The sequence below is a fragment of the Xenopus laevis genome, chromosome 6S, assembly GCF_017654675.1.
Source record: "Xenopus laevis strain J_2021 chromosome 6S, Xenopus_laevis_v10.1, whole genome shotgun sequence".
NCBI lineage: Eukaryota > Metazoa > Chordata > Amphibia > Anura > Pipidae > Xenopus > Xenopus laevis.
Genome location: NC_054382.1, coordinates 111,880,176 through 111,895,710, shown reverse-complemented (window position 1 = coordinate 111,895,710; position 15,535 = coordinate 111,880,176). Strand labels below are relative to the sequence as shown.

The following is a 15,535-nucleotide window of genomic DNA, read 5'->3' as shown; positions in this document are numbered from 1 at the left end:
TTAGCTACCAAATAAAACTCAAAGTATATTTCCATATACTAAGAAAAGAAAAAAAAAACTGCATTCCCTAAGAGGGGACATACTGTATGAGGGCCAGTGACCCTATTAACTGTCCAATATAAATCATCAACAAAGTGCAGTGGGTTAAAGAGATCAATATTCTGGGGCTGAGTTTTCAGGCTGCAGTGATACAGAAGAGTGAATAAACCTGCCATGAAGACATCATTATCTATTTGTCATTATTTAGCTTTCTTTTCTTAAATTCCTAATGGCAAAAACATTTACTGACTTAATCCATACATTATACTGATCAGTTAGTATTTTTTGTGAAACTAGCAAGGAGTTCTCGGCATTTTAAAGTCAACTAAAATGTAGTCATATAGCATGAGGTACCCCCAACCTTTCTTCATAAACACCACCTATTCATAAATGTCTTTAGAAACCTCAAACCATTAGAGCAGTTACCCCTAACCAGTGGTTTACGAGCAACATGTTGATCACTAACCCCTTGGATGTTGCTCTCAGTGGCCTCAAAGCTATTAAGCACTCATTATAACTGATGACATCACTAAGCACAAAGTTGTAGGAGATCCAAACCCACTGCTAATCCAATCCTACATCAGGTCACCACTATCCCGATATATAAAAATTTGAATTTTGGAAATTGAGGAGAGGACTCAAAGTGAATATTAAATGCTGTGAATATTTTTTTATTGCCGACTACCGATACATGACATGTTTCAGTAGTCGGCAATAAAAAAATATTCACAGCATTTAATATGCTCTTCGAGTCCTCTCTACAATTTCCAAGACATCACTAAGCACCTTTTATAAGGATATAGTTTACAAGATATTTATAAGAAAACAATAACACAAAATACAATAAATTAAGAATACATTGCTGTAGGTACTTTTAAAAACAAGAAAAACAAAGTGGGATAATCTGTAAAATACTAATTCACAAGGGGGGTTTCAGGCAGAGGGTGCCAAGACAGTTCCATCTTTAATTTGTTTTTGTTTATTCTTTTGTCTAAACCCAAAATCTATATCTCAAAATTGCAATATAAGATCTGGAGTTGTCTTTCCATATTGTGACTAATAATTAACTCTGGCCTTTGATTATGACCTTATATTGGTATCTTGCAATGACAGATGTGGATTTTGGGTTTCCCTTTTTTTATTTTGTTTCTCTGGGTTCTGTTATCGGAAGAGACTACTTAATGATTGAAACAATTGGAGGAATGCGGAAGCAAATGCCAGTGAATTGGTGCAGCTCTACATCAGTCTTAAAGGTGGTTATATGACTAGAAAATGAGGGAAGAATTAAGGAGAATAACTTTACTTTTGTTAATTGGGCAGTGTGTGGACAGCTGTCTTTAATGGTGGGGTGTCATATTGAGTGTCAGAGGAAGAGTGAGTGGTTTGCTAAGTGCTTAGTACTCATTATAGACAGGAATTGTCGCTATCTGAAGAAGGGAAAGCCACTTAACCCAGAGTTACACTGTTTAAGGTGTGACTGTAAGATAATTCATACTATTTCAAGCAATGCTACGTCTTAGAGTCAATGACTGGATATGACTCCAAGATAATGAGACCAATAAATAGACAAATACAAACAATTAACAATCGCAGAGTATAACGTGCTGGAGTAGAACTGCTTAACTTCTTGTCGTAGCTCTATAATATTGTTACACAGCTTAGCTACCTGGCTACCCATATGCAACTTTTTCTCTCTTGGAAGAATTTGACATAACTTTAAAGATAGAGCAAAATATATGAAAAAAAGTTGGTTGGTATTCTGCTTGTGCAAGTGTGGGTGAGGAAATACTGTACTGTACTGTATTCCTTTTCTGCAGTGACTGTTCGATCATATTTATGGTTAATGCAGAGTTCACTATCCATTTTATGCAGTTATCTTATTGGCTTATGTGGGGTTAATATGCTTATTACCCATTTTCTGCAGTGAGCTTCCTGACATGGGGTCTACACAGGGTCGGACTGGGGGGCTCGGGGCCCACCAGAACTGCTTGTCCAGGGCCCCCCTGCCCCCTACTGTGATGCACGACTGTGTGAAGGCTCCACTCAGTGCGCATACATGAAAGGCGCCATGCCATGCGCGAGCAGCGTTGCTCGGCGCGCATGCGCAGACGGCGTTGTGCAATGCCGAAAACTTTTTTTTTCAAAAATTTAAATATTGGAGAGGGGGTCTGGCCCGGGAGGGGGCCACGAGGGTCGGGGCCCACCGGGTTTTTTCCCGGTGTCCCGCTGGGCCAGTCTGACACTGGGTTTACATTCTCCTAATCCATTTCATCCATTATCCATTTTCTGCAGTGAACTCTATGGCACCCATGAACAGACTGGGAGTGATAAAAAAAATCCCTTGCAAGGTCACCTCCTGCCCATGCGACTTCATTCAGAAAGAGCTGTGCTATTTTAAGCACAATCACTAAGTAGTAGATAAATAATTCTAAAAATAATATTATCTGTGTTTGAATGCCTGCGTTAGGAAGTCTAGATTGAATGCTCTGTTGGACTGATAAAAATGTAAATCCATAAACATAAAATATACAGAATATTGAAAGGGAATTCCCCACAATTCTTAATACAATTAGTAATAAATTGTATTCATACTAAAAGAAAATTGAAAGTGTAATTCAATCAACTCTCCAATATAGATATAATTGAAAATAATATTTGATTATCCTTTCCCGTTTTTTTCTCCATCTGCTTCTACAACAATGTAGTGGATGCCAGCAGCTTAACAGACCCATAAAAAAGTGTTCAAAGCATTCCAAGAATGAAGTTCTGGCTGGAGAACTTGTTTTAAGTATCAAAACCACTGCCATGAAAGTAATACACAAAAACGGTTTTACCTTGCAATTGCATTTAAACCACTGGGCATTTTTAATCAATATAAGTCGGAACCTTCCTTTTAATTTTGAATAAAAGATACCCCATGGGTAATGAATTAATGACTGGCTAAAGTCCTTTTCCTGCACAGCAAAGAGTTTGAAGAAGGGCTCGTCGTAATTACTCATCGCAATACTTTGATAAAGAACTGCATAAAAATATAACACAAAGAACTGTTCTACTGTTGAACCCGATGACATATGTTGAGCCCAATATAGTGTAAAAAGACTATAGCTTTATAAAGTATAATTGTGTATAACAAAGCTTTGTATCATAGTCAGCCATCAGAAATCGCAGGGCCCCATACGACAAAATTTCCTGGACCCCCTGGGCTGCGCCCACCGCAAGCCCCCACCTACAGGTCCGCCCGCCCCAACCCACAGGTCCGCCCCCCACCACACAATAAAAAAACAAAAAAAATATTGGTGGCTAGGGTTCCCACATGTTAATAAAAATATATTGGTGGTCAGGGCCCCCCATAAAAAACATTTGTGGCCAGCCCCCCCCATTAAAAAATATTGGTGGCTAGGACCCCATATGAGAAAAAAAAATTGGTGGCCAGGTCCCCCCCCCCACTTTATAAGAAAATTGGTGGCCAGGGCCCCTTAAACGCCCATGCCTTCCCGAAGTCAGCAGCTCTCACAAAGATGGGGGGCCCGGCTAATCAAGTAAGTGTGTCGTGGCCGGGCCCCCCTTACCCTCGGGCCCCCTACTAATCTCCCCCCTGTCCCCCCCTGATGGCTGCCCTGATCATAGTATACAAGGTGGCTTTATAATCTATAATCCTGCAGAATGAAGCTCGTGCAAGAGAAATCATGGGAACTAATCAACTCGATGACTTAATACTTGTTCTTTTTTCTTATTCTGGATATTTTCATATGTATTCTCTAATATGTGTTTGATTTCTGAAGTCGTTATCAGACTCTTCTTTATTGTAGCTGGGGACACAATATGATATTCAGCTACCAGTTAGCTAGATAAGATCTCTGTTTCGGATGTGCTTGTTGGGAGTCAGGCCAGATCCTGATGAGCGCATGGGAAGCAAGATCTGTTATTTACCAAATCAATATCTTCTAACTAAATTACTATATGAGCTCATTGTTTGCTAAGCCTATATAAACTGGGGGTTTCCATTCGGTGAGTTAAGATCTCGCTTGTGGGGTTTACGTGTGCTGCCACAGAACCTTCCATGCTCCGTTTGAGAGACTCGATCTGCGGGCTGTTAGGGATCTCCCAGCCTTGGTTGCAGATTGACCATGCTTTGCTCTTATACTCATTCGGTAATGTATCTTCTTCATCTATTGTATGTAATATAGTTACATAGTTACATAGTTAAATTGGGTTGAAAAAAGACAAAGTCCATCAAGTTCAACCCCTCCAAATGAAAACCCAGCATCTATACACACACCCTTATGTAATAAACCCCTTGCTTATATGTAGCCGGTGTGTTTGAATTACTACCGAGAGACTCATAGAACCACAATGAAAACAGACGGTATTACTGGGGTTTCATGTAATGACAATATATTCAGTTGATAATATGAATACCTCATGTAACAGCTGGTTTAGAGAGCCATTGGTCATGTACTCAGTCACGATCCCCAGGCACTCGGGCTCATTGCAGATTCCCAAAATTGGCAGAATGTAACTAAATCTCGCTTTGTGTAAAATCTCTGCTTCTTTCAGAATTTTGTTTCTTTCACTGCAAAGAAAAAATGTTATTTCAGTCATTTCCAGAAACAAATGTTGTATTCAGATTGGAATTTTTTTTTAAAAATCACTGGGAATCAGGCACACAGCCTATGCCAGTACATCCGAGTCAGGCACCATGCAGACGCATGATAAAATATTATCCAGGTATAATCATTATTTTAAATCAACATAACAGAGAAAACACACAATTTGGAATATAAAATAAAATGAATTGTTCCCATTTAAATATATGGCAGTTGACTGAATCATAAAAAAAGGAAAATGTATTTTCTGACTATACATTGTGGAATTAGCAAACATTATATTATATTAATTAATTTATCAATAGCGTTTGTGCACTTTAGCATGGATCGAACACAATTCTGCTTCCAAGTGCGTTTACCATAATTTCCAATATTTGGGGTGAGTGTGATGTCTGCACTCAATTCCTTATATGCAAGTGCATTGCACCTTGTTTAGAGATGGCAGTAGCTCCAGGGTTCCGTATGTCAATAGATGCAACTAGACAGTGTCGGGCTGGGACACCAGGGGCCCATCCAAAAATCTTTGACTAGGGGCCCACCAAGTAATCTTAGAGCAGGGGCCCACTCTCAGTACTATTATTCTTACTCTCCTCACTCAACCTCTATTCTCCTAATCTCTTTTCTTTACATACTCCATCTATTTGGCCACTTTGTTCTCATAAAAATAGGGAATGGCCATGAAATAGGCCAAATATTTAGCAGCATGAGGGCCCACTGACACCTGGGCCCAACGGGACTTTTCCTGGTATCCCGATGGGCCAGTCCGACACAATTCGGAACAGGGGGCAGGAAGGACTGGACACAACTGCGATTGCGGTCAAAAATGACCCAAAATAATAAAAATAATCAATACCAAAAGATGGTAGCCTCACAGAGCAATAGATTATTGGCTGCTGTGACCCCCGTTTGAAAGCTGTAAAGAAGCAAAGGAAGGCATAGTAATAAACTAATTTAAAAAGCTATAAAAAAATAAATGATGAATACCAATTCCAAAGTTGCTAAGAAATGCTATAACATATTATTTTTTATTTCTTTTGGAAAGGTAACAATTTAGGTTTTTCTGTGGCTTAATACAATTGAGCTTTGCCAATTCAAGGTTTTCCTAAATAAATTAGCAAATGAGAAAAAAAAAATCACAATTTTTTCCCAATCCAAAAAAGTACTAGAACTTAGTATGAAATTGATAAATTAATATCAATATAATTAGCTTGATATACGTTGAGAAACTGTCAATGAGACTTCATTGCTTCTGCAAGTGGGAAAAACCCCTGTAAATTTATTAAGCGAAGTACAAAGTTTCAGGGGAGTGCAGTTCACTTTATAAAATTAGCAGGGAGTTTCCCACTCACAGAAGCTACTAGTAACTACTTTTATTTGGGACTTTTAGGGAGTGTTTTTTAGGAAGTTATTGGACCCTCTGTACTGGGCACCAAATGAGTAATTGAAGAGGTGAGGATGTGTTGGTATTTCTTGTAATTTTGTAGTTTCATCCTCAACCTGTACTGAATGAAACTGCTGTTTCCTCTCTGTGGCTGTGTGATTCCCATGCCATGTATATCTGGGGACATTCCTGAAATGTCATGAAATGTCATCATCGAACTGTCCTCACCATAGCTTCAAAGCAAAGCACATTAACCATATTCATATTTAGCGATGGGCGAATTTGTCCCGTTTTGATTCGCCTAGAAATTCACAAATTTCCCGTGAAATTTGCAAAACGGGCGAAAAAATTGCAAAACGCGAATATTGACCCTAGCATCAATTCGTGGGCGTCAATTTGACGAGCATTAAAGTCAATGGTCACCTGTTTACTTGTCGATGGCATCGGAATTGTCTCAGGCGACAAAAAAAACTTTGACACTGGTGAATTTTAGCAGCGATTTAGCAAATTTATTCGCCAGCATCGAAACGCGAAATTCACTGTGAATTCGCGCCTGGGGAATAAATTAGCCCATCACTATTCATAATATCACCGTTGCATTGTCTCACCTGTATGAAAGAACTAAAGCTAAGAGCTAAAGTATAGTCATGATGCCAATGTTTCCATACAGTACACTTTCATTCTACTTATATAATTAACAACCTATATGCAAAAAGAGTCTTTGCTTTATGTAATTTAGGGAGGCAGTACAGAATCATTGCACTTCTGCAGCAGTTCCCTGTAATGGAGCAGGCACAGAGCCTGTATGCCTTAGGACTGCAGGAAGTGACACAGCAGCATGGGAGTAGTAGGCAGGAAGAGGAAGCAGTAGAGTCTGGCAGACAGGGTTGCCAGGTTGGTGCTTTTTCCGCCAAATTGGGCTACCAATTTCAAGCCCAAGCGGGTTACCAAAGTACAAATTTGCCAAGGTATGGATTTGGGCTAGTTAGTGGAGCCTTGGCAGGTTTGTACTTAGTGTGCCATCCCAGTGCATGTTGGGTTATATAGTTTTTATTTAGCAAATGCCTACAGCCAAGGTTAATGTGAAACTACAATGCCCAGAAGGCAATGGGAGTAGAAAGGTTTAGAAAGCAACTCCCTTTTCTATTTCTATTTGCTGCAGTTCTATTATATCAGTCCCAACCTGTCTGTAGTGCAGCCTGCAGCCCACTTCATCTGGTATTTGATACCAGACAAATTATAGTTAGCTGCTTCTATATGCTGTTGTCATATTGATTGTCATATTGATTGATTTGATAGGCTGGTTTTAAAATGTAAATCTGGCAAGCCTGCTGGCAGAAGACAGCCTGGCAGAGAGAACCATGCGGTGGTGAGACATCAGCACACTGCCGGGGGGATCAGAGAGCTGGAAGGTCCCACCAAAAGCTGGGAAGGAAGATACTGTGCCTGGAGAGACAGAGAGTGTGAGAGGAGTCCAGATTGGAGGAATCAGCATCAGCAGGAAATTCTGCTTATAGACTTTGCAGTTGTTTATAGAAGATGAGCATGAGGGAGAAAAGCTTGGGGCTGAGACAGCATCCTTGTGGTGTACCTGTGCTGGTTAGAATTGTAGTAGACGTGCAATTCCCAATCTTAACAAATTGAGGTCTGTTAGTGAGAATATCAGGGATCCAGTTACAGAGGTGCTGAGGTAGAGTAAGAGTTGCAAGTTTGTTGATGAGTTTTTGAGGGTTTATGGTAAAGCAGAACTGTAATCTAGGAACAGCATGCGTATGTAGGTGTTAGGTTTTTCTAGGTGTAATAAAGCAGAGTGCAGTGCAGAAAAATACACAAAAGCCATGAATATCTTGTAAATTATATACATATAAACTGTGACTTCTGATTTCTGTCACATGACTCACTGAAACTTGTGTATTATAATAAATAAAGTACCCCCAGTTGCAAAATATGAGGATATAAGAAGTTACCTCGGAGTTCCATGACCTGTATAAAAACACTCGGCCTTCGCCCTCGTGTTTTATATGGTCATGAAATTCCTCGGTAACTTATAATATCCTTATATTTTACAAGAGGAGGTACTTTATTCACTATATAATCTACAGTTTGGTCATGTCCCTATGGGACCAAACTGTAAAATATATCCTTATAAACGGCCCTTCTGACGTCAGAACATGACGTTTATAGCTAAAAAGTCAGCAATTGTCATTGCTGCACTTTCACCGGAGCTCTTCCTCCAGTCTGTCGCCCTCGTGTCGGACTTCCCCCCACTTCCTTATTTCAAATGGTGATCTCACTCGCTCCTCCTTCCCCAATCTCGCGCCCTCATACCCTCTCAGTTGTTGGTTTTTCCCAAACCCTGTGTCACTCTCTGGTCCTGCTCAGTCTTCCGCTCCCACCCTCCATCCGTCTCGCTCCCTCAGTGCCTCTCTGATCTAACGTCAGCTTCAGCCTCCATCAATCAATCTCTTTCTGCCCCTCCCACCCTTGTTCTCTCTTCGGTCTTACTTAGTCTGTTGCTCCAATATGGAAAAACCGAATGCAGCCGCCTCTCCCGGTATGTTGCTCACCCATCCAAACAGGCTCTATTTAATACTCCATCCTGGCCGTATACTTAGCTCAGATCTACCCTTGTCACATTACTTAGCCTTTACGTCTCAGCTGCATTGCTACTTTAATGATCTCCCCCCTCCCCTGTCAGCCCTCTACCCTCATCCTTAACCCCTCGCCTGCCTCTCGTACAATAGTTTCTGTACCCCCAGCACAAAATTTAAAGTGAAAAAAAGTGAAACTACAGGGGCACAGACAGAATTTTGTCATTGTGCATATTAAAATAGAGCAAGGCAGATAGCTCCTTGAAGACACTGCATGCACACTATAGATTATAATGAATAATGCACCTCCTCCCGAAATTTATACAAATATTGGAAGTTACCTCAGAGTTACGTGACCTGTATAAAAGCATGTAACTCTTCGGTAACTTATAATATCTGTATAAATTACAGTATTATATATATATATATATATATATATATATATATATATATATATATATATATATATATATAATAATTTTTTTTTGCATGTAACAAAGCAATAACAGAGAAATTTCTTTAATTACTGTTGGGAAACTCATTTTCTAATAAAGTGAACCACGCCTAATTTGTTATTATCTCTTCCTTGTTCAGCACAAACTCACAGGGGAAGATTTGTTACCTTATTCAACCCTTTTGTGGAATAAGGAAAGATAGCTCCTTGAAGACACTGCATGCACACTGTAGATTATCATCATCATTTATTTATATAGCGCTGTCAAGATACGCAGTGCTTTACTGCAGTTATAGCAAACAGGGAATAAATGGTGGATAACAGACAAGGATTACAGAGTACAATAGGGTTTACAAACTAAAAGGTTAGGGTACAATTGAGACATTAGGATTGTATAAACACTTTGTCATTTTTGATACAGCAATGATTAATTAAGGTACATTGAATAAGCCTCTTTAAACAGATGGGTCTTTAAGGAGAGCTTGAAAGTTTGGAAGGAAGGAGAAAGTCTGACAGCTTGTGGCAGAGAGTTCCAGAGAAAAGCAGAAGCCCGAGAGAAGTCTTGTAGACGAGAATGGGCAGAAGTGACCAGAGGAGAAGTGAGGCGAAGATCAGAAGCAGAGCGTAGGTTTCGTGAAGGAGTGTATTTGGAGAGGAGGAGTAAGTTGCAGTAATCAAGGCGGGAGATGATGAGAGACTGAATCAGTGTTTTAGTTGATTCTGAACTGAGATAGTGTCGTATTCGAGCAATGTTGCGCAGTTGAATTATAATTATAGATTATAATGAATAATGCACCCCCTCCCAAAATTTATACAAATATTGGAAGTTACCTCAGAGTTACGTGACCTGTATAAAAGCATGTAACTCTTCGGTAACTTATAATATCTGTATAAATTACAGTAGGGGGTGCATTATCCACTATATATATATATTTTTTTTTTTTTTGCATGTAACAAAGCAATAACAGAGAAATTTCTTTAATTACTGTTGGGAAACTCATTTTCTAATAAAGTGAACCACGCCTAATTTGTTATTATCTCTTCCTTGTTCAGCACAAACTCACAGGGGAAGATTTGTTACCTTATTCAACCCTTTTGTGGAATAAGGAAAGAATCTGTTCCCCTTAGACTTGCCGTCGCCCGATCATCCCTGCCATCTTTTGACACCTCTTTCCCTCACTTTTTGTCCCAGCCTCTGATGTTCAAACCCTCATCGCAGACTGCCTGATAGCTATCTCCTTCTGGATGAACCAACGCCACCTCAAGCTCAACTTGGCCAAGACTGAGCTCATGGTCTTTCCACCCAAACCTAGCCCATCTCTTCCTTTCATCAGTACTATTGATGGCATGACTGATGGCACAATGGTGGCTTCAGCACTTCAACTTCTGTTTTTTCACGGCTTCAGCTCCGTTCATGGCTTCGGGTCATCAGCACTTCGGGACTTCAGGATTTCGGCACTCCGGCTTTTCGGGACTTTGGCTTTTCGGGACTTCAGCTATTCGGGACTTTATCGGTTCAGCACGACTTTTGCGCTGTCAAGGGGGCCCGACTATTTTGAAAAATGGAGCACAAACAATACCCCCTGTGCCCCCTGATGTCGGCCCTGTAAATAGTAAACACGCTATGCCTAAATGCACGCCAGATATACAAAAAATGCAAAAGTATTTCACTCATTACCCACAGGTTATTAGTATAAGTGTCCGGAATGGCTGAAAGAAAGTACATACATATTAATGCACCCATACTTCAACTCCATGCTCATATATGCACTCACTCTTGTCCAATCATTCCATATGTCAGTCAGGGGTGATTCACTTTCAGTTAACTTTTAGTATGTTACAAAATGGCTTATTCTAAGCAACCTTATCTGAAATTTATTTTTTAATTTTTAGTGTTTTTATCTTCTTCTGGCGCTTTCCAGCTTTCAAGCCCTGATGAAGCCGCTCGAGGGGAAACGTGCGTTAGCCAGGCCATGTGGAAGAAAAAAAGCTCTGGAGATTCAGCATTTGTTTTGGCGATGAGAAAGCAAGGAAACATGGACGTTCCAGAGAACCGCTAAACTGTCCTACCGACACTAGTAATGGGCAAATTTCGGATGTTTCTCCGGAAAATGCGAAAATTTCCTGCGAAATTCGCAAAACTGCGCAGGCTTCTATTTTTTTGCGCTGGCGTCCGTTTTTGACGCCGGCATCTGTTTTTTTGGGCGCCGGCATCCGTTTTTGGTGAAATTGCGGCGGTGTCCAAAAAAACCGACGCCGGCCGCAAATCACGGGAATTCGCCACAAATTCATGCCTGGCAAATAAATTCGCCCATCACTAACCGATACTGCCGCTACATGAACTGATGCTGTGGTGGTAACGTATATTATTTATTAACTATTTACATGAAATTTGATTAATGATTGCACATACGTTTTTAATATTTTTCCTATGATGAATAAAAAACCTCAATTAATCTACTATAATTAGTTTACCCCGATAATTAATTATTGAATCATATAATAATAAGAAGTAATTTACTGTGTGCGATAGAAGAGATTCCTAATTTATTGTTTCTAGTAATTTAAGACAATCTCACGCACCGCCTGAATAATAAGGCACGGTAAACTTCAATTAGCAGAGTGTGCTGCCACCTTGTTATGTTTCTTATGGGGTTCACTGACCCCATCTAAACAACAAATGCCCTGTAAGACTACAGATTTATTGTTTTTGCTACTTTTTACTATTAATCTTTTTATTCAGGCCTCTCCTATTCATATTCCAGTTTCTTATTCAAATCAATGCATGGTTGCTAGGGTAATTTGGACCCTAGTCACCAGATTTCTGAAACTGCAAACTGGAGACCTGCTGAATATAAAGTTAAATAACTAAAAAAAAACACAACTAATAAAAAATCAAAACCAATTGCAAATTGTCTCTAATTATCACTCTCTACATTATACTAAAAGCTAATTTAAAGGTGAGCAACCTCTTTAACTACAGAGGGGGAGAGCAAGATACAATTAACCATGTTTCCCCAATACAGCTTTTCTCCATGAAAATAAACTATGCTGCCTTTAGTAAACTGCATGGATGTCTAGACATCTTGAATGTGTTGTGCAGTGGGCCATGCAAAAGATATTTAGACAATCTATTTTTCCATCCAAGTATTTAAAGTGGACCTGTCACCCAGCCACAAAAATCTGTATAATAAAAGTCCTTTTCAAATTAAACATGAAATCCAATTTCTATTTTTTATTAAAGCATTCATAGCTGTTATAAGCTCATTTAAAAATCTCAGCTGTCAATCAAATATTGTCTGCCACTCCTCTATGCCACGGGCATAGAGGCGGGGCAAACAATTACTTTCACTTTCCATTCAGCACTTCCTAGATGTCACTGCTCTCCACATATTCCCCCGTTCTCTTTACCGTTTAAATCTGTAGCCAGGGCATGGGGATGGACATAAGGTCCCCCATTCTGGTGCATAAACAAGATTCTGAGATTATGCAAGGCTTGTCTTAATAACAATGCCCACAAAATGGCTCCTGCCTGCTTGCTATAATTTTGAAATCCCAGACTGAAGGAAACAAGATTCAAATAATTTATATAGTGTAATTAAAGTTCATATTGCTTGACTAATGTGATAAAATAGGATTTTGAATAATTTTTTTTGGTGATGGGTCCCCTTTAAATAGCTAGTGGGGGGGATATATCACTTGGACCTGCTCCCTACAGATTTCAACAGATTTCCTTGAACCTGTGGTTGAACACGTGGGCAAGGCACAGAAATGTGACAGTCAGCGTTTCACAAAACAAGACTGGTGATAACCAGCCTAAAGGAATGTTGTGCTAAGCAATGAAGATTGACACATAAAGAGAACTGTTTCCATACAATCACTGTTGTCACCAGTGTGGGGAAAACAAACAATCCTGCTGCCCCAATGTCTTTTAGACTAGACCGTGACAGAAAAGACAGAAGACAGAAAAGCAAGTGAAAATATAGCATTAAAATATTTTAAGTTGCCAAATGCTGGAAAATCCCTTTTCAGTTTATATTATGTTTACCGTAGTTTATATTTAGTTTGTGTACTTAATCCCCAAATTCTGCATTCATGACACTCCGGACAGTGGAAATTGTGAGATGGAATTCTTTCACAATCTTTTTATAGCCTCTCCCAGCTTTCTGGCCATCAGCTTCAATTTCAGATCTTCACTTAAAAGAGCCCATGGTTGTTGAGTGACAGTCCAAAATTTGGGGTGATACCTGATACTGCAGGTAGGCATCACAGAGAGATCCTCCTCTTCCACCTCTTCTTCCCTCAATGCTCCCAGGCTAAAGCATGCACAATACAGTGAGAAAGCCATGTTTTTTTCAGTTTTGCTGTACTGTGCATATGCACCCGCACAAAGGAAAAAAAACAAGCAGGTACAAGATCACTGGTTCTCACTGAAAAGTACCCAAGGCCAGTGAAGTTTTTTCCTAACAAAAGCACCAGCCCAGGGTATCAGATAAGTCAGTGCTGCCCAACTTCTGTGCTACCGAGGGCCGGATTTTTTCTGGTATACGTGATGGAGGGCCGATAATGAAGACAGTGTTAGCCACTCCCTGTTTTAGACCACACGACCACACTCATTTTAAACCACACACGCACGTTACCACAAAACCATGTCCACATTAAAAGCACACCAAAAAAACAAATGGTTGGTGCTCACTGCACAGATATCACTCATTTGCGAAGTCATATTAACACATACACTTAAATCCATATGCTCCTCCTCCCCTGTGGATAACACAGCACCCCCAGCATGATTAAACACCTTAGGGGCCCCTAACAATAATTTTCGAATGCTAACAAACCCCCAGAAGAAATACCAGGCTTGTGTAACAGGCAGAGCAGGGCACACACAGACAGAGTTTGGCACTCCCAAGGAAAATAGGGCAGGAAAATTATGGCATACCCAGGGAGCATGTTGCAGGCAGAACATGGCACACACAAGGAGCATAGGGCAGGCAGAGTATGGCACACACAAGGAGCATAGGGCAGGCAGAGTATGGCACACACGCATAGAGAATGGGGCAGACAGAGTATGGCACACACAGGGAGCATAGGGCAGACAGAGTATGGCACACACAGGGAGCATAGGGCAGACACACATAGGGATCATAGGGCAGGCAAAGCATGCCACACACAGGGAGTATAGGGCAGGCAGAGCATGGCACACACAGGGAGCATGGGGAAGACAGAGTATGGAAACACAGGGAGCATAGGGCAGAACAGAGCAAGAGACAGGAAAACTTATCAGGACCACTCAAACATGTACTACATACAGTGACACAGTGCTGGTGCCCCTTCAGCAGTTTGTATGAGTGTTAACAGGTGAACAGTGTGGGCAGTTTCAGTCTGGGTCTCAGGTGTGAACAATACAGGGTTTTAGAGGTGTCACAGGTGTGAACAATGCAGGGAGGATTACATGTGTGAACAATACAAGGGATTAAAATCTGAATTTGAGGTTTAAACAATGCAAACAATCCCTCTGTAGTGATACATATTAAATTTTATACAAGGTAAACAGACACCAGGCAGACCTTCATCTGGTGGGCCACACAAGGGGGGGGCAGGCTACATTAGGCCAGACACGTGATTACAAGTGATTACAAGCAGGGCAGTATTCACCATATAAGCACTTGAGGGCCTGTGATCAGGGAACAGCTTTAAGGAGGCTGCCCTTGGATGCTTATATGGTAAATATTGGAAAAAAATACTCTTTCCCCTGCCGCCTGATATATTTTCATGAAATCTGGAGGCAGAGGTGGAGGGTAGGGGGTGTTGGGTCCATTTTGTAGCTGGAGTGATGTCATGAGCATGTGCTGTATGTTGTGACATCACATCTGGACCAGAATACATCACTGATTACAAGTGTCTAACTGTTCTGTGTGTTCTGGCAATATATACCCCTTTATAAACAGCAAGGGCCTTGGTGGGCTCTTAAACACACACACACATACAACCAAAGAATGACATTGCAAAGAGTGAAATTTCCATACATAGGTTTGATTTCCTATTGGGCAGATTCATCAAAGGTCAAATTTAGAAGTTATGTGAATTCTTCTTTAATACAACAAATTCGAATATACTCACAACTCGAACGGGAGGTTATTAAGAAAAAACTGAAACGTCTTATAGTCCCGACCTAAAAATTTTAATTAGAATTTCCCTCTGAAAAAAAACTTGAATGTCAGTAATGGCAATTAACAAATTCAAATGGTTCAACGGACCTCTGACTTGTAAATGAACTTGGCGAATATGCAAATTAGAACAGTTTCTATTGTCGAGGTCTGATAAATCTCACATTCAAATTGGGGGATTAACATTCGAATGTGTGAATTTTGACATAAAAAAAAAACAATTCGAAAATTTGAATTTACTATTTGACCCTTAATAAATCTGCCCATATGGCATGACGACTTCAGTGTAGCGC

The 15,535-nt window shown here is 40.2% G+C and overlaps 1 protein-coding gene across 2 annotated transcripts in view; it reads right to left on the bottom strand.

Moving 5' to 3' along the window:
* The window catches only part of ripk2.S (receptor interacting serine/threonine kinase 2 S homeolog), a 45,227-nt gene that overhangs the window by 29,284 nt on the left and 408 nt on the right, over positions 1–15,535 (bottom strand). For both annotated transcript variants that reach the window (XM_018223850.2, XM_018223851.2), the window contains exon 2: positions 4,459–4,612. In XM_018223850.2, coding sequence (XP_018079339.1) covers positions 4,459–4,612 — 154 coding nt within the window. The remainder of the gene's footprint in view (positions 1–4,458; positions 4,613–15,535) is intronic.